Source organism: Canis lupus, chromosome 30, assembly GCF_003254725.2.
Source record: "Canis lupus dingo isolate Sandy chromosome 30, ASM325472v2, whole genome shotgun sequence".
NCBI lineage: Eukaryota > Metazoa > Chordata > Mammalia > Carnivora > Canidae > Canis > Canis lupus.
In genome coordinates this window covers 14723964-14743433 of record NC_064272.1, presented here as the reverse complement: position 1 = coordinate 14743433, position 19470 = coordinate 14723964, and the positions used below count along the sequence as shown (strand labels likewise).

Below are 19470 nucleotides of genomic sequence, written 5' to 3'. Positions count from 1 at the left end.
GGCCGTGATCCCAGGATCTAGTCTCTTGTGGGGCTCCCCGCAGAGAGCCTGCTTCTCCCTCTGCCTATGTTTCTGCCTCTCTCTCTCTCTGTCTCTCATGAATTAATAAAAATTAAAAAAAATTAAAAATAAAATAAATAAATTTGGGGGACGTCAGCCTATAGTGGCAGTCAGGTCACAGGAATAGGAGAGACTGCCTCAAGCAGTTTCCAAAACCTTGCAGATCATTGACTCGTCTCCCAGATTCTAATTTAGCAGATTTATGGGTCCCAAGAATCTACAATCTTTTTTTTTTTTTTAAGCTTCCAAATAAAGATTTCTAGAATTGGGTGTTAAGAGAAGAACTTATTAAGACAATGCTCCCAGAATGGTCCTATTTAGATAAGAATGGTTTATGTCTACCACACATGGATATGTTGTAGGGATGATGGCATGGTCATCAATTGAAAAAGTGATGAAGATTTTGAGAAGTCATTGTGAGGAAGAAGTGGGCATGCCGATGAGAAATGTAAACAAAGTGGGAGGGCAGAGAAAATTTGACACCAATGCATGTGATTATGCAACTTTCTCCATCCTGCTCTGAAAGCTGAGTGTAGACACAGAGATGAGTAGTTGGCTTAACTGAGTTGAGTGAAGCAAGGGACAAGGGCAGGACACCAAGGGCTACATGAATCTGCAGGTGTCTGACCACAGCCTCTATCTGTTTAATTTTCTGCTACCCTAACCTATTCCCAGTATAGCTACCCTGGACCCCAAAACTGCCAGTCCCTACTGCCATTCACCCCTTTTTCTCAGGCTGTCTACCCTTGTTTCATTAACCTGGAGCCCAGGGACATCACTTCAGTCCCTCTCTTGCATTTAGCCCTCAGAAAATTAAATAACTAGTTTAAGGCCAAACCACTAATAAATGGTAAGACTAAAATTTGAACTCAAGCCAGTCCAAGTTTTTGGGCTTTTTTTTGTGTGTTTTGTTTTATTTTAGACCACTACTTTATAGGACTGCTATGGTGGGATTGCGATGTCCCACCAGACCCTGTTTCAAGGACTACCCAGCGGCAGGGAGTGCGATCAGCAGACACACTTCAGCTCTCAGGCCCCTCAGAGATGCTTCTGCAGCAGAGAACTGCCTTACCCTGCTAGTGACCGATCAACGCATGAGTATAGAGGCTTGGCCCTCTCAGCCTGGCTTGGGACAACTCTGAATGAACTTTGTCTCCAGAGCTCCCTGTGGAGGTGGCTGAGGCTGTCCCGGGCCCACATCACACTTTCCTTCCCCTTTCCTGCCTCCTTCCCAGCCCTCCCTTCCACAGGCGTTGATCCCAAGGGCACTCCTTAATAAACATGCTCCATGTTAAATGTTCTTCGAGAGTCTGTTTCCCAGGGAACCCCATGTGCGACAGCTTCTCAAGCATGTAAGAGCCAGAATTCCCTGTTACAGAAGTCCTGTGACTTCTCACCTTTCCCAGAGAAAGTGTTTCCAAAAGTGTTTCTGAAAATTGTGAGGTCCAGATGAAGCTGGATGCTCCTTCCCCTGGTCACTGGGATCATACCTAGTCTAGTCTTTAGGTTTTGGGGATATAGGGCTCAAGAGGGATGGTTTAATCTGGGGCTGAGTGAGGCAAATGTCCCAGATTTAGAGTGGCTAGCCTGCTACTTAAGTTTTGGTGACTGTTTCCTTTTCCTCCCTCATTATCCTCCTGAGCTGAGTTGGGGCTTAGAATTTTGAATTTTTTTTTTTTTTTAAGATTTTATTCATTCATGAGAGACACAGAGAGGGAAGCAGAGACAAAGGCAGAGGGAGAAGCAGGTTCCCCGCAGGGAGCCCGATGCGGGACTTGATCTTAGGACCCTGGGATTCCACCCTGAGCCAAAGGCAGTTACTCAACCACTGAGCCACCCAGGTGCCCCTAGAATTCCAAATCTTAATTCCTGGTTTTAGGCAAGCGTGAGACGAGGCAACTAATTGAATTTTTAATGCTTACATCTGATATGCCATTGCACGGTGATCTGCATCAACTTGAAAGCAAAAATGTGACCTGGGCCAAAGCATACAAATTTCAATGCTTTTATTTCAGGTTCATTGTTTCCCTTGTATTTTATCAGTTAGAATAAGCAGTCAAAATGTGTTAAGAAAGAAAAAATCAGGTCATTCATCAGAAAAAAAATTGTTGATTTTTCAGTATGATTATTATAGGAATATTAATAAAAATTTAAAAAATCAATACTTGTATGTTGTCTACAACACACAATTTTGTAATTTTGTAAGTTTCTCCACTTCACATTAGATTATTCCTCTCACTCCATACAATCAGTATATAGAGTAAGTAAGTATATGATTCAGGATATATTTCTTTATAATGGTTTGAAAATTTGGGTATTAGGTTTTCAATTAGACATCTAAGAAGATCTCATCTGTGCTAACCACTTAATTAGAAACAAATATGCAAAGAAATACTATGATGGAGATTTCAAAATAGTAGGCAAAACAAAGTCTGTATATTAAAAATGGAATCTAGTTCATCTAATTTGAATATTGTTGTCTTCTGATCCACCTGACATACTCTTCAGTCAGCAGCAAATTGAAGCCATATGTTATCAATAATCACTCAGATCACTCTAAGTATATACGCTGTGTTACATTAAATAACCTTATTTAGGTAACTGCTTTAAACATGTTGTAGACTCAAGTACTTCTTAAAGTTTTCAGTTATTGATTTTCAAATCTTCTTTGTAGGTATAAGCCTCTCAGAAGGCCAAATGTAATCGAGGTTCCTGCCCAGTCTGTCTTTTCCTTTGATAACCACCCACAGTTACTCTACTAGCCTGTCAATAAGCATTTAATGAGGACCTGCTGTGGGGCTGAGGCCTCTACCAAGGCCTAGCAGCGAACACAAGATTAGGTTTGCCTGGAGATGCTTACAATCAAGTTGGTGGTTTTCATGAGGATAAACCAGCATGGTCTCCTTAATTTTCTTGTTTATCAACAGCAACAATAAAGATGTTTTCCTAGGGGTAGCATTTCTAGGATATCAGCTTTGATACCCTCTTAAGCTGATAGAAAAAAATAGCCCCCAATAACTAATAAAAAATAATGACAGTTTCTATGGAATCCTGTAAGATTGTCTCAGAGGTTTGTAAATCCATAGATCAGATTTACAACATAAAGTACCAGAACATATTTCCTAATTTTTCGTACATTAAAATGTGTTCCAATCTTTCACGTATTAAGAGTAAAATGTCAGGACATTTTTGTGGTTTCCTCTAACTAGTAAAACAGGAGGGAGGTTCTTTGTGAGGATTTCCAACCAAGCCATGTACAACCAATCTGATATAGATCCTTTTCTTGCAACTGGAAGGCTCCTGACAGCATGGAAGAAAAATTTAAAAAGTGACAATTACTATAGGCAGTAACATAACTAGTCATCTGAGCTATTTAATAACCAATGGTCTGAAACTTTTGTAACCCTCCCCCCAAATATGAAAGCACTGAAATTATTCTGAACATAGATATTAAACCGATGTATTTCTCAGATAAGACAAATATCTATAAACCAGAAAAATAGTCTTAGGCATTGTAGAGCAGCAACAAAATATAACCATAAATTTTTATTCCTCTATAAAAAGAAAATTTGATCAACCAATATCTCTCCTTTTTTTGATGGAAATGATTTTCCCTATATTTTAAAGCTCTTGTATTTGGCAGAAGCCTCAGAAAACAGCTACCCAATTCGGGAGACTGTTCTAGGTCTTAGATGGATAGTCCTCTGCTGTAGACCTTGAAGGCATATTAATCTTTATACATAGGAATCATATCATGGAGTAAAATGTGAAATAGCTGTTTTTCATGTTTAGTTGTCAATCTTTAAGTAAGCATTCCTATTTCCAACAGGTACACCTCTAAAATTTGTGAAGTGAAGGGCAAGAGTGGAAACAGGAAGAGTCCTATGCCTTTTTTTCCTACCTTGGTCTCTTTCAACATAGCAGGGAGCCACATGCTGTGGACTCTACCTCAGGAGCACTACACAGGGAAGAAGCCCATGAGCCTCAGTGGCTGACTTGAGGCCTGTTAGGCAGAAGGTTCCAGGGTCAGGTTTCTGGAGCATGGGCTGAAAAGGGAGCCAAGATTCTATGTGGGCACATGCCTTGGCCCTACATGTGGGGCACACCAGAGAGAAAGTCCAAGTGGCAGGGTCTCAGGGTGACGTTTTTTCTCACTGTCTAAAATCCCACATGTTCCAAAATTTTAAAACTTTCCACCTGAATAGTCATTATTTTTTAAGTCAATTAACCCATTTACCTAAGATTCCCCTCTAATATTCTTAAATGTCTGCAGTGATACTTACAGAACAATGAGATTAGCAGCTCTTGAGTGCTCCTGTAAGAGTTCATTCAGTCGAACTTGGCGGTAGCTCTGTGGACAACATTTAGATTTTGTTGAGAGCAGTTCCACCAGAATTATGAATGTGAATCTACTTAAATTATGGAGAAGTAAAAAAAAAAACCTCACTTCAAAAAAAATTACAATTATTTCTTTCATATTTGGATACTAGTAGTGTTTTAAAAAACTCCTGGAAAAAAAAATAAAAAAATAAAAAAAATAAAAAACTCCTGGGAGGGGCACCTGGGTGGCTCAGTGGTTGAGCACCTGCCTTTGGCTCAGGTAGTGATCCCAGGGTCCTGGGATCAAATCCTGCATTGGGCTCCCCACAGGGAGCCTGCTTCTCCCTCTCCCTATGTCTCTGTCTCTTTCTGTGTCTCTCAGGCATAAATAAATAAACCTTAAAAAAAACTCCTGAGAAATTTTGGAAATATAAAGAATAAGATCAGGTTGTTGTGCTATAGTGGCTTATTGAAGTCTAAGGAAAAAAAAAAAAACAAGCGAGCAGAAAACATGGTTAACAGTAAAGAGAAGGTGAGAATGGCCAGATCTGGGAACAGATTAGAGGTAGAAGAACTAATAGAATCATGATACCAATTTAATATCCTAAGCACATAAATTATATCCTATTCTACATTATATAGGCTCTTTGAATATTTTATCAGCACAGCAGACTTGTTTCAACTAAAATGTCAGCCAAAGACTCACTTGGAAAAATAACTACATTGACAATTTTGCAGGGATGAGAATAATACCATTCATTATATTTCATTGGTTCAGAAATCAAGGCTTAGATGTATGATTTGCTCAATTAGGTGAAAAATCTTTGTTAGAAGTGGGCAGTTTATGAGAGAGAGAGAGAGTGAGAGAGAGAGAGAAAAGAAAGCAAACTCTTAACTATAGAGAATCAACAGGGTTGCTGGAGGGAAGTGGGTGGGGGATGGGCTAAAGGGGTGATGGAGATTAAGGAGAACACTCTTTTAAAAAAAAATTAATTTATTTATGATAGACATAGAGAAAGAGAGGCAGAGACACAGGAGGAGGGAGAAGCAGGCTCCATGCCGGGAGCCTGACATGGGACTCGATCCTGGGACTCTAGGATTGCGCCCTGGGCCAAAGGCAGGCGTCAAACCACTGAGCCACCCAGGGATCCCAAGGAGAGCACTTGTGATGAGCACTGGGTGTTGTATGGAAGTAATGAGTCACTAAATTCTACACCTGAAACTGATTATACTGTATGTTAACTAAGTGGAGTTTAAATGAAAATGTGAAACTAGGGGTGCCTGGGTGGCTCAGATGCTTAAGCAACTCTTGATTTTGGCTCAGGTCATGTTCTTAGGGTTCTGAGATTGAGCCCCACATCAGATTCTGTACTGAGCCTGGAGTCTGCTTAAGATTCTCTCTCTCCCTCTCCCTTTGCCTCTGCTCATCCCCCAACTCTCTCTCTCTCTGCCTCTCTAAAAATTAAAAAAAAAAGTGAAACTAAAAATAATAAAAATAAAAATCTTCCCAACTTCCCCTAATAAACAAGCAAACAAATAACTGGCCAGTTTATTATACAGTTTATCAATCTTAGCTCAGTATTTTCTCCACTAAATTTGAAAAGCTTTAGTATCTCTCATTCTAATTTGTTTCAAGTTCAGCTCCTAATGTAATTTATTATATCCATCCTACAAAATGTGCCCAACCCAACTTTGATAATCATTATTCCAATTATGTATTTTCTCAGATTACTTTGTTAGTTTTCATAACCTCATCAGGTTAAAATTTTTTGTTACTGTGTTAAATTGTGAGTCACTTACCTTTAACTTGGTACACATATTGACTTAAGTTATTTTAGAATGATGGATCTATCTCCTGGTCTATAAAATTAAATCTGAAAGGAGACTTCGCAATACATATCAATAATCTGAGATTTTTTTTATCTTTCAAGAAAAGCATTGATTTTATATTAAGAAGTGGAAACCAGTTTCTAAATCCTCATATCCAGTAATATATGATTGAAAAGGACTTGAAAAATGCAGAAACCCTGGATCTGGAATAATGAAATTCTATAACAGATACATCGTTACTTCTTGATCTTTAAATCAACCACTGTTTTCTTTTTCAGCTAGTTAGACAGTAAAGTAAAAATTAAGGAAGACAAGTCCTTACCTTTTCCTTGACTGCTTCCAGTTCTGCATCTGTAATTTTCCATGGGGTTTCTCTCTTTAATTTCTCAGCAGTTGTTAAATCTTTGCAGCTTTCATGGAGACGATATGGTTCAATCATCTCTTCAAAGACTTTCCAGCTGAAATTGGAATTATAAAGGAGGGCTCACAGTGGGAAACTAACTCATTATTTCACAGATACTCCAGGTATGACTGGCTCTGCTGGCTGCAGAATCAGACCTGAATGTCATGCAAATCTTTTAAGAATTATCTTTGCAGGGGAATTACAGTGAGTAAAGCCATGGATATAGTACTGCCTCCCTACCTAAGGAAAGGCCTTAACATGTTTGAAGCCCTGTTAGCCTACTGCGCAATAGACCCTCAATAAAAACGCATCAACACATAGATAGTAATTATTCTGCAAATACATTTTCTACACAGTATAGTCAAAGACACCATTGTAATGTAAACACTTTAGCTCATAAATAAGTTTCCATCTGCTTAAATGAGTTTCCATCTGCTCATTGTACAGACTGTCTAGGAGACATTCATGAATTAATGTGGGAGATGAACTAGGTTACTTGGGATAGGATTTGGCTGGGCTTTCTCTCTCCTTTTAGTCCAAAGGGCCCTTTCCCTGCCGGCAGGGGGCGGTGGATGGGCAGCTAGAAGAATAGCAAATTTAATGGTTATAGAGCAATTTGGATGTTTGCAGCAAATAATGCAGCTTTTGTCCTTCTCATGTCTACTGTTGCTGTCTGAGATGTTTAAATGACTATTTTTCAGGTGCATGTTAGAGGAATGAACAAAAATCAATAATATTTTTATGTCTAAAAATCTGAGGCCATTTTAGAGCAATTAAGAAGAAATCATTGAGTGGAAAACTAATAGCAGTATCTCACAGCTGTGGAACATTTTAAAGAGTGCCAGAAAATCTCATTCTTGTCTTTTGTAAGAATCTCAGATTTTTTTAAACAGTAGTACAAAACAAAGCTTACAATTTATGAGAATGGTTGTCTTCAGTGTGCTACTGTAAGATGATGCCAAATAATACAATATCTTTTGATTTTATATAATATAGCTTATAATTTAGTAACTTTGGAATGAGAGGTAACTAGAATCAATGTGCTGCTGGGTTAAGGAATTAAAATATGAGTTCAATGATCGGTTGCCCTGATTTTGAATTTGCAGATCAAAGTGCAGAGATTATAAAGGAGAACCTGCCAGTGCCTTTATTAAGGGATTGAAGAGATAATGAATGTAGTAGATTTCTGACACTTTGGTTTATTTAGAATAGACAACAATGGGGAATGACTGATATGCCCTATTCTTTCAACTACATGATACTTTTATTTGCTATTCCTTCCAACAGTGCCATGCCTTCAGAGACCCTTGGCTGTAATTTGTGCAATGGAAAGGTGCCAGCCTAGGAAAGAAGAACCTGGGTTCTCACTCCCACACTTCCATTGTCCTCCTGGACCTGGATAACCTCGCCTATAAAAGGAGATAATGGTGGCTGCTGAGAGCTGGCCTGAAGATTGGTGTCATGGTTAGATGATGATTTGGGTGACAGTGCTCTGAAAAGTGTATAGTGCCCTATAAAACCAAGGTGTCTTGGTTATACAGTTATAGGACTTAGGTTAGCAGTTGAGAGGCTCTCTGTTTAAGCTCTCTATATACTTATTTTGATCAAGATAAGAGTTTTATTTGCATCTCAGCCCAGGTGCTTATTAGAAAAACCAGTTTGAAAACAGTTTCCTAAGAAAGGAAGTGGAGTGCATGTTGCTTGTTGTCTCCTTGGCATCCATACTATCCTCCCCAATGCAGTTTGGGTGAGAGTGACTCCATCCCCAGCATAAGCTAATCAGCACAATTCTATTCCATCTGCCAGAGCTCTTTGGCCAGGGTAGGCACATATCTCAGGCAAACTTGACCAAAGGGCACCTAGCATTTCACTGACCAAGTAAAATGGCTTAGTGGCTTAGGTAGGTGCAATGGAGCCCATGATGTGAGTTCAATGACTAAAGAAGAGACAAGCTTTCTGTCCCACTGAACATAAATGAGCAAGTATGTAGTCCTGGTTGCTACTGGCTGTCATCTTGTTTTTATGAACAAAATCAATTTTGATTGATGCTTTCATAATGGAAGGTCGAGTAAAGATAATGGAAGAGAATTAGTCCTTGATTACAAAATTAACCTTCTAGATCAAGCTTTGCCTGAAAGCCAAAACATAATTGGATTTTTCAGTTATGTTTACCAATAATTTGCATCATTTAAGTCACTTTTTATTTGCATCAAAACATGCTGAGTGACATAATGGGTTATAATGGGACTGTATTTGCCCATTTATTTTCTCTCAACTCTTACTGTTCTTTGTCTATGTTCATCTTGACTTCTTCCTCCTAAGGTTTATTCCTGAGCTGGCCATTTTCCATTCTCCTAGCTAGATGATGCAAAGGTGGCTCAAGATTTTTATTCTGATTCTTATGAAATCTGATTTTTTATATAAAAATTTCCAAAGAGTTTATTTATTCATGAGAGACACAGAAAGAGAGGCAGAGACATAGGCAGAGGGAGAAGCAGGCTCCCTGTGGTGAGCCTGATGTGGGACTGATCCCAGGATCCCAGGATCACCACCTGAGCCTAAGGCACATACTCAACCACTGAACCACCCAGGTATCCCTATAAAAATTTTTTTAATTGACTCCAGAATAGGCCAAGTTTTACATGCCATTGAATGTAAATGACCATTAGTTCAATTTAAAAAACTAATTTACACCTGCCCTGCCTTCTTCATCCTTGTTCTTCATGACACCAAAGTATAAAAATTTGTTAATTGTAAAAAAAAATTTCCCCCTAAGTTCATATAAGATTTTTCTCAAATTAATAGGCTAGTTGTTATGTGACCACTCTAGTATCTTTTTTTTAAAGATTTTATTTATTTGAGAGAGAACATGGGGAGAGGGGCAGAGAAGGAGGGAGAGGGATAGGCCGATTCCCACTGAGCGCAGAGCCCCACACAGGGCTGGATCTCATGACCCTGAGATCATGACCTGAGTCAAAACCAAGAGTCAGCTGCTTAACTGTTTAACTGCTTAACAGAATGGGCCACCCAGGCACCCCACGACTCTAGTATCTTTAAAGTATCCAGTTAATTGCTTCTACTTTCTCTTTAATTTCTATGTAAAGATTGTTGCTTTTTTGGCCTATGACTTTTAAATCAGTACATTCAATAAAAAATAAAATTTAACCACAGGAGATTTTCAGTTTCTCCAGGCTCAATTATTTTCTCATTACCTTTGCTTTTGTACTCCCTTTCACCCTTGCCCAGCCATATTTATAATGTTTCTATGATAAAATATCTCCATAATACTGATGTTTTATGAGTAGTCAGAGGATTTATTAGAGTCAATCTAGGTACATTTAACATTAGCCTCCAACATGGAAATCATTCTCAAACTATTTTTGACATTGTATGTCACATGATGACCAAGAAAAAGCAGTGTTGGGGAGATAATTATTAATGGTAGGTAGGGGCTTCCTGGCCAAGAGAGCTGAAATAGAGCTGGCACTCTAATAAGTGTTAGGCCCTTGGACAGGGCCTGGATCAGCTCAGAGGAAGATTCTTCTTTCTCTAATTGAATACAGAGGAGTTGCCTTTTAAAAATGATCCAAAGGCCTCAACAAAAGTAGGTTTAGAGGGAACATAACTCAACATAATAAAGGCCATATATGAAAAACCCACAGCTCATTATAATCAATTGTGGAAAATTGATAGCATTCCCTGTAAGATCAGGAACAAGACAAGGATGTCCACTCTCACCACTTTTATTCAACATAGTACTGGAAGTCTAGCCATAGCAATCAAACAAGAAAAAGAAACATAAAGCATTCAAATTGATAAGGAAGAAGTATTCCTTATACTATTTGCAGCTGACATGCTACTACATATCAAAAAGCCTAAAAATTCCACCAAAAAAACTATTAGACTGATAACTGAATTCAGTAAAGTCACAGGATATAAAACCAATGTACAGAAATCCATTTCTACAGAAATTACATTTCTACAATTAGGAAATAACAGAGAAATTAAGAAAGCAATCCCTTTCATAATTACACCAAAAATAATAAAATATCTGGGAATGAACACAACCAAGGAGGTGAAACACCTGTACTTGAAAGTATAAAACACTAATAGAAGAAATTGAAGATGACACAAACAAATGGAAAGTTATTTCATGCTCATAACTTGGACAAGTATTGGTAAAATGTCTATACTACTTATAGCAACCTACAGATTTAATGCAATCCCTATAAAACTACCAACAGCATTTTTCACAGCTAGGACAAATAATCGTAAAATTTGTATGGAACCACAAAATAGCCAAAATAATCTTGAAAAAGAAAAACCAAAGATTGAAATATCACCATTCTAGACTTCAAGTTATACTACAAAACTGTAGTAATCAAAACAGTATGGTACTGGCACAAAAATAGACACATGGATCAATGGAACAGGACAGAAAGCCCAGAAATAAACCCATAATTATATGGTCAATTAATCTTCAACAAAGGAGACAAGAATATGCAATGGGAAAAAGACAGTCTCTTCAACAAATGGTGTTAGGAAAACTAGACAGCTACGTGCAAAAGAATAAAGCTGGACCACTTTCTTACACCATACACAAAAAATAAACTCAAAATGGATTAAAGACCTAAATGTGAGATCTGAAACCACAAAAATCCTAAAAGAGAGCACAGGCAGTAATTTCTCTGACATTCACCATAGCAACCTTTTTTCTAGGTATGTCTCATGAGGCAAGGGAGATAGAAGCAAAAATAGATTATTGGGACTACATCAAAATAAAAACCTTGTGCACAGTGAAGGAAACAATCAGAAAAACTAAAATGGAATCCACTGATAGGGGGAAGATATTTGCAAATTACATATCTAATAAAGGGTTAGAATCCAAAAATATATAAAGAACTTACACAACTTAACATCCCCAAACAAATAATCCAATTAAAAATGGGCAAAAGACATGAACAGACATTTCACCAAAGAAGACATACAGATGGCCAACAGACCAGTGAAAAGATGCTCAACATCACTCATCACCAGGGAAATGCAAATCAAAACTACATTGAGATATTACTTTACACCTTTCAGAATGGTTAAAATAAAAAAAAAAAAAAAAAAGAAACAGGATGTGGAGAAAATGGAACCATCATGAACTGTTAGTAGGAATGCAAACTGGTGCTGCTACTCTGGAAAATAGTACAGAGGTTCCTCAAAAATTTAAAATAGAGCTACCCTATGATCTAGTTATTGTAGTACTGGGTATTCACCCGAAGAATACAAAAACACTAACTTGAAAGGATATTTGCATCCCCCATTATATTACTCAGTCATAAAAAAGAATGAAATCTTGTCATTTGCAGCAACATGGATGGAAATGGAGATTATAATGCTAAGTGAAATAAGCTAGTGTGAGGAAGACAAATACCACGTAATTTCACTTATATGTGGAATTATGAAACAAACAATTGAACAAAGGAATAAAAAGACAAACCAAAAAAACAGACTCTTAACTATAGAAAATAGACGGTTACTAGAGGGGAGATAGGTGGGAGGATGGTGAAATAGGCGAAGGGGATTAAGAGTACACTTATCATGATGAGCACTGAGTAATACACAGAATTGTTGAATCGCTCTATTGTACACCTGAAGCTAATATAAATAATATAACATAGTTAACTATACTGGAATTAAGATTAAAAGCTTAATAAAAAATTATCACAAAGGTACCAGATGTACTACCAATGGCCATCTGTGAGATTTACCAACTGATCATTCTCTGTTTTAAAGTAGGATTGCTTTTATATATTTGAATATCATTGCCAATGCCAGATATGTGACTGTTTGACAAAGCAATATGGTATCAGTTACAGTGGAAGGCTGAAGAGAGGAGAATGACTCTTCCAGCACCCCTTTCCTTGGTGGTATTTTTTCTTCACACCAGGGTACATTAGCTGCAAAGATTCTTTTATTGCAGTAAAAATAGGTTTTGTTTTGGTTTTTTTTTGGAAATTTTCCTCAAGACCTTGAACTATCAGAGAAAAATATCCCCCAAATTGTGAAATCTAATTCATTTTGTTTTTCCTGAGAAAGGGAAATAGATTTCTGCATTCATTGCAGGATGATAAGGATATTTAAGAAACACAAATTAAAATGGTGTCTAAAATTAAATTTAGACACCAGTACAAGAACAAAAATGCCTGGTCCTTCATTTTTTACTACTCTCCATAATATTTACGGCCTGAAAAAAGAATAACAAGGGCATCTGTTATAACTCAGAGGTTGAGGGTCTGCCTTTGGCTCAGGTCGTGATCCTGGAGTCCTGGGTTTGAGTTCTGCATCAGGCTCCCCACAGAGAGGTGTCTGCTTCTTCCTCTGCTTATGTCTCTGCCTCTCTCTGTGTGTTTTTCATGAATAAATAAGTAAAATATTTTTAAAAATGAAAAGAGCACAAAGTTCAGGGTTAGTAAAATAAATTGATGGGCACTCAAACAATGGAAAAGCATTAATGGAAGAGGTACATTGACATCCTTGGTGATAGGACAGATAGGATAGGCATGCAGGGAGTAACTGTGGCAGCATGGCAGAGACTAGCATGAAAGAAAGGGAAAGAAACTTGAGAAAATCAGATTGATCAGTAAAGAGGCAAAGGATATAGGAACAAAATTAATCAGCAAGCATAGACAGTCCTTAGTTGCTGTTAAGACAAATAACAGCAAGAAGAATTTGACTACAAGGAGTAGATGACTAATTTGTGCCCAGCATTGAGCCAGTGCTAATAGAAAAACTGAAGTGATTAGGGGACACCACGACTACCCTCCAGACAACAGTAAATAGCCCTATGCTTACAGAGCTCTGGCAGGCTCTGGCCTGTTGCGAAGTGGCACATGCTAGGAAATCATTGTACCTGCTGTGTTATGAAATAGAATGCATTTCCACCAATTAGAGACGTAAGAAGAGCCTGTTTGATCACATCATTGCCAATTCCAATGACTTAGGAATTAAAATTCTTCAAATGAAATGTGGAAGGCTACCAGAGATTACTACATGACAACCCAGTTCATATCAGAATGTTAATTACATTTACTAAGAGGTATTATTAACTGCATCTTAATTTTAAGTATTTAAAACTGTAGAAATATAGGAATAGAAGGCATTAGTGGTTTATATGATGTGAGGAAATATTGCATAATCATAACCAGGGTGAACTCTGTTGATTATAGTTTTATCACAATTAGGATGTTTTGTAAAGCCATTTGAACTGACCCGCAGCCTTGGAGGCATCATGAATACCCACAGATGACATGAAGTTCAAGGTAATGTAGTTCCTAAGGTTGCATCTTAAATCTGGATGCTTTTCTGGTAGATATTTAGTTCATATAGGATAACAGTGAATCAAAAGAAGGGAAGAATAATAAGATTTGAGTGTGGAATTGCAACCCATCAAGAACTGCAAGAGGAAGGAGAAATGATGGTAAACAGAAATAAGAAGACGTCCAATGGGCCACTAAGAACCTAAGCTCTACTAAGATCCTTGTGTCCCTTTTGTACTCTCAACCTTGAACGCCCCACTCCACACCAAATCAAATGTATTAAGTCATATGCAGATGCAACAGTAAATATGATTTTGGACTGTAAACAATTGAAAAATATTATAATTGGTAAATTATCACTCAAAGTAGTTTGTTTAACATCAGCTATAATTTCCAGACACTCTTCTTGCACGTCTGGGAATTCCTGTGAGGATCTAGCCTACAAGCTGTTTTCAAATACCATGGACTTGGCAAATCTAATAATTAATTAGGGTTAAAATTATGCCACAGTTTGAAGACATTTAGACAATTATTTCAATTTCGGCATTTTAAAAATTTGGAACCAAGACATTTCCTTGCCAGGTTTCAGATAGTTTTAGAGGACTCCCAAAATTTCATAGCTCTAAGGCGTGGCCCTTAGTACCTAAAAGTGAAAATAGCTGTGGAGGGTTGGCCCTGTCATTGTGCAAGGAAAACTCAAGCTGTTTCTCTCTTCTCTGTCAGAGCTCCCCATCCAAGATGTACCACCAGTAACTTAAAAAGAATTTTTTAAAAAGATTTATTTATTTTAGAGAGAAGGGAGGGACCGGGGCGAGGGGAATGAATCTCAAGCAGACTCCTCACTGAGTGAGCGCAGAGCCTGAGGCCCGGCTCCATCTCAAGACCCTGAGATCACGACTTGAGCTGAAATTAAGAGGGGATGCTTAACTGACTATGCCACCCAGGTACCCGACCAGTAATTTTAAATAATGAGACCTTGCCCTGACAGCTCAGTCCAGAATTGGCTGAGCTTGTGCTTCCTGCTACTCTTGCCACCAAAGAAACCAAGAACATGAAGGGCAATTCTAAAATGCGAACTAATCTGTGTTTCAGCAAGTCTCTCTCTCAAGCTCAAGTTGACCATAAAACCTTTTCCTCCGATTATAATTTATTTGATAGCTCTGCATGGTTATCTGAAGTAAGTCCCTTTTAATTATATCTTATTAGGAGGTCACTGCAGTTGATAGACAACATTTTTAGCCTTCAATAATCAACACAAAAGAAAATGAGACAGTACCAGCAGTAAACAACAGATCTTGTTAAATGTTTCATACCTCTCTTTGTTTGGTTTAATGTTGATGTCACCAATGATATGGATATCTGCAAATTTTATCCTAAATTTGCTCAGAAGGGAAGCCATTCTGGAAATATAAGAGAGAAATACTTCATCATTGCATAGGCTACTATTTTCAAGCAAAGAGTTCACAGCTTATTTCAGCTTCATGTTCAAAGGCTCTGCTTAGTGTTTGATTTCCATCACAGTATATTAAATGCGACCAAGCTATTCCACTGATGGCAAAGACAAATTCTTGTAGGTGCAGATCCTAGGAAGAGCCAACCCAACTCTGCATTCGCATTTCAGGTAAGATAACATAGAGCTGTACATACTTCCTTATCATTTGGGAAAAAAGAGGACAAATTTAATATTATTGACTATCATCTTGCTGATAATTTTTAGAGTTACTAACAATGTACTGACAGACTAATAATTATGATATATTATTATATATTGGCGGTTCTTCCCCTGGCAACTGAAATTTTTGATACAATTTCAAAGTTACAGAAAAGCTGCAAGGACAGCATACACAAAAAAATCCCAGATCTTGCCAATTGTTTATATCTTGCCCCATTTGATTTAACACTTTTTCTCTTTATATACAGCTACAGCTGTCTATCTACAGCTTTCTTTCCTTTTCTTCTTGCTTTCTGCTCACCTACCCACCTGCCTAGCTTCCATCTAAAGTAAGCTACTGCTCTTAGGCTCCTTTATCTATAAATATTTCAGTATTTTCTAAGAATAACAACATTCTTTTATGCAAACAAAGTACAGTCTTTGAAATCAGGAAATTTAACGCTGATGCCATGCTATCATCTAATCCACCAGCCATCTTTAAATTTCATCACTTGCCCCCAGTAAGTTACTGGAGGCCTTAAGAAAATACAAATTATTATAGCCATCATGTTAGTTTTCATTATAATATGACTCTCTTTAAGAGGAATGAAATATATTAATCATATAATATATATAATAAAATTTTATATTTAAGCATGTATAATATATTTAATATATATTATCCTTCCAGATGGGGGAGAAAATATGACAAATTACTGAATAAATGTCTGCCATTATTTTGTAACTTTTGGAAGGGCTCAGGACTTAGGCTTGCCATGAGGGCTGCTGGAGGTCTCTCTCCAGATTTCCACCAGAGACGTTTGGATGCACCACATTCTCAACATGCTTGCTGCTTCCACAGCTACATATCAGGCTCTCCACAGTTAAATCGATGACAAAGATGCAAATTTAGTTCCCAAAGATCACTCTGGGGACTGATTTGAATTTTTTAAGTAAAAGAGTTTTCAATAGTCATCCCTTTGAACTCTTTCAAGCCACAGATGAGAAACAGGGGGCCTAGATCTGTGCCCTGACTGTTGTTGCAAGGTCCTGCAGCTCCTTGGGGGCAGGGCTGGGACTAGGACCAGGTTCGGTCTCTCAGTTCTATTTTAGGGTGCTCTGCTGGAGTAACCACCACAAATTAACAGGTTCCACCTGCCCCAAAGAAGCTACTGGACACAGATTCCTTTGGGCTTTTCCTTTCTTGGATACAGTCACTAGTCAAAGCAAAGCAAACATTATACAAGACAATGATAGTCTCATTCAAGACTTGAGATGAGGCTTCTGTGTCAAACTCCTTTTTGAAGGCATTTGTGGCAGGGGATCAAGGGACATAAAGAGAGTGATTACAAGAATTATGCAGATAATTTAATGACCAAAAAAAACCAACTAAACACAAGGCCTATCACTATGGCTTTGTCTTTAAATCTCGTGTCTCAGAAACACTTAAAGCAACAGACATCCAAAGTGTTCTAACACAGAGTGATGAGTTACTTACGCAATTTTTTCTTCTTCAATGCGATTGATTTTCCCTCCAACATAGATTCTTAATTTACAGTCTTTCCATTTTTTTCTGAGAGTCAAGATATAGGGGATAAGGAGTGTTAACCCTAAAGAAAGAGTAAATTATGACAGAAGGAATGAGTATATCTCACAAAGAGGAAATGAATAGCTTTACATCTTTATTCATTCCCACATTCATTGCTCCTAAATAATTTAAAATCTTTGGAAAACACAGAAATATTATTCTTTAACTGATACTGTGTTTATATACCTTCCCGTGCTGTTTGTTAAATTGATCAACATAGTACTTCTGCTCCCTAGTGTATATTCTGGAATTGTTTTTACCTCCATCATCAAATAACCACCACACATCAATTGTGCCTTTTCCTTGCTTCTTTTTAAATTGGGTGCTGGCTTCCACCAATTTCTGGTTGAACTCCCCCACATGCATTGATTGGATGGTGTTCATGCTGCTATCTGTAATGAAAGAAAAAGTAGTATACACATTTGTATTTTGAAGAAAGAAACAAAATAACTTGCCAATAAATCTATTCAGGGAAATAGAGGACGGGTCATGGATCTGTATTTTTTTATACTTACTGGTAAACAGTGAGCTCTGAAAAGAAGAGATAAAGGTCAAGTCCCACAGTAATTTAGGTCACCTTCAAAAGTTCAAAAAAATTTGATACTGGTTTCATGATTACAGTTTTTTATAATAAAGCAGTAGATTATTTTCAGGTCTCTAGTAATCTCAGGGTAGAATTATTATTTAGGCAGGTAACAATGCTAAATTATCTGATACAATAGCTAAAATATCACCATTTTCCAAAATTTCAGATATAACAACTTAATTGTATTTTCAAATTTACTTGAAAGTAGAAGATGTGGTGATTGGTTTTCTAGAGATAAGCAATAGAAGCAGAATTATTTCTTCATTAGAGCATTCATTTGAGTGCAATGGGTGTAAATTCCATGAATGTCTGGATTATAAAGTTGGCTAGGGACCAAATGCATCTTGATTCTATGCCCCTTAGGTCCTAATATCAGCCTGGCTTGATGCTTTTCTGTTTCCAAGGAGACTTGTGAAGCAAAGAGAAAGCCACTGAGCTATTTGAATCTCAATGAATGAGATGAACAAGCCAGGAAATACAGAAAGACAAAATTCCTTTACTTGAGGTAGAGATAAGGATGTACAGAAAGTTCTTCAAATTTTATTTTTATTTTTTTTTAAATTTTTTTACTGCACTTTCCACCCTCTCAAGGATATAGTGAAAGTATACCAGGGAACTAGGCCAGTGTTTGAGCAGGACTCTGGTTCTTATTTGCCAGTAGAGATTTTTGTTGCTACACCATATATATTATTTCTCATTTCCACATCTTTTAAAGTTGTGACTTCATTGCTCTGTTTCAAAGGGATGGTGTCAGCAAAGTGCTTAGAGTAGGGCTGACAGCTGCTTCAGAGCTTCCTCTCTGATCTGAGGGGTTCTGAAGATGCTTTGTTCCGTCTTTTGCCGCTTCCATGTTTAGGGCCTGTCAATTCCAAAGCAATTATCTTACATGGCTTCTATCTCCCTAGGACTGCTGAGGGAGAAAGTAAATATCTTGACAAAATGGACCAAACTCTGCCCCCACTTACATGCAAATCAAAGCATCCCGAGGACTCCTGTATTAGTGCCTGGAGGTAGGGCTTGTCCTGATCTAGAACTCAAAAAGAGTTGTCAACCAGTGAAAGCCCAGAGCTGTGAAGGAGCCTACTTTAGAGCTGTGTTTGAAATTTGAGGTGTTGGAAAGAAAACCTAACATTATTTTGCTTTTCTGAGCAATGAGACATGCTGACTTTCGGAGGATGTATTTTTGCCAAAAGATCTGTGATGCAGAAACAGGCTTCTAGAAGAAATAATAAGTCCCTTTTCATTAATAAGAACATTGATGCTTTCCTTCTCCTCCATCAGCCAAAGAACCCAGTATTGGGCTATGACTTCTGAATTTTCCATTGCTTTTCCCAACTGTAACTAACATTGAATGATTGAATGGCAGAGCGGATTCAATGAATAGTTAACATTTCTCATGAATAAACCAAATAATTGAAAAGGAAAGAAGACTGTTAGCATCCAGATGGTCTTATTCTAATATTTACACCCCGAAGGTCCCGATGTACCTCCAGCTTGAGATTCAAACACATCATTTTCCTAGACAATGTCATGTTAAGGTATGCAATACTGAATAGGCTTTCCTACAGCCCATCAAATATTCCAGGAACCCAAGGGTATTTTAGTATTTGAGTGAGGGCAATGTTTATATTTCATGTTATTCTATGTAAATATATAAAAAATATTATATTACAGGTGAAACTTTGTCCTTGGGTGACAGTAGGAAAACAAGCAAAGAGAACCAAA

General features: G+C 37.6%; 1 protein-coding gene and 1 long non-coding RNA gene across 4 annotated transcripts in view; one reads left to right on the top strand and one right to left on the bottom strand.

The window, feature by feature from the left end:
- Nucleotides 1–9783, top strand: part of LOC118352919 (uncharacterized) — a 31564-nt gene extending 21781 nt beyond the window's left edge. Inside the window, exons 2-3 of the long non-coding RNA XR_007407276.1 lie at nt 983–6735; nt 7901–9783. This is a non-coding gene — a long non-coding RNA (uncharacterized LOC118352919). The remainder of the gene's footprint in view (nt 1–982; nt 6736–7900) is intronic.
- SLC12A1 (solute carrier family 12 member 1) overlaps nt 2052–19470 on the bottom strand; it is a 90274-nt gene continuing 72855 nt past the window's right edge. For all 3 annotated transcript variants that reach the window (XM_035708919.2, XM_035708920.2, XM_035708921.2), the window contains exons 22-27: nt 17420–17551; nt 17070–17181; nt 15234–15320; nt 6533–6668; nt 4344–4411; nt 2052–3360 (exon numbers count right to left, since the gene is read on the bottom strand). In XM_035708919.2, the coding sequence (XP_035564812.1) occupies nt 3225–3360; nt 4344–4411; nt 6533–6668; nt 15234–15320; nt 17070–17181; nt 17420–17551 (671 nt within the window). In that variant the 3' untranslated portion in view covers nt 2052–3224. The remainder of the gene's footprint in view (nt 3361–4343; nt 4412–6532; nt 6669–15233; nt 15321–17069; nt 17182–17419; nt 17552–19470) is intronic.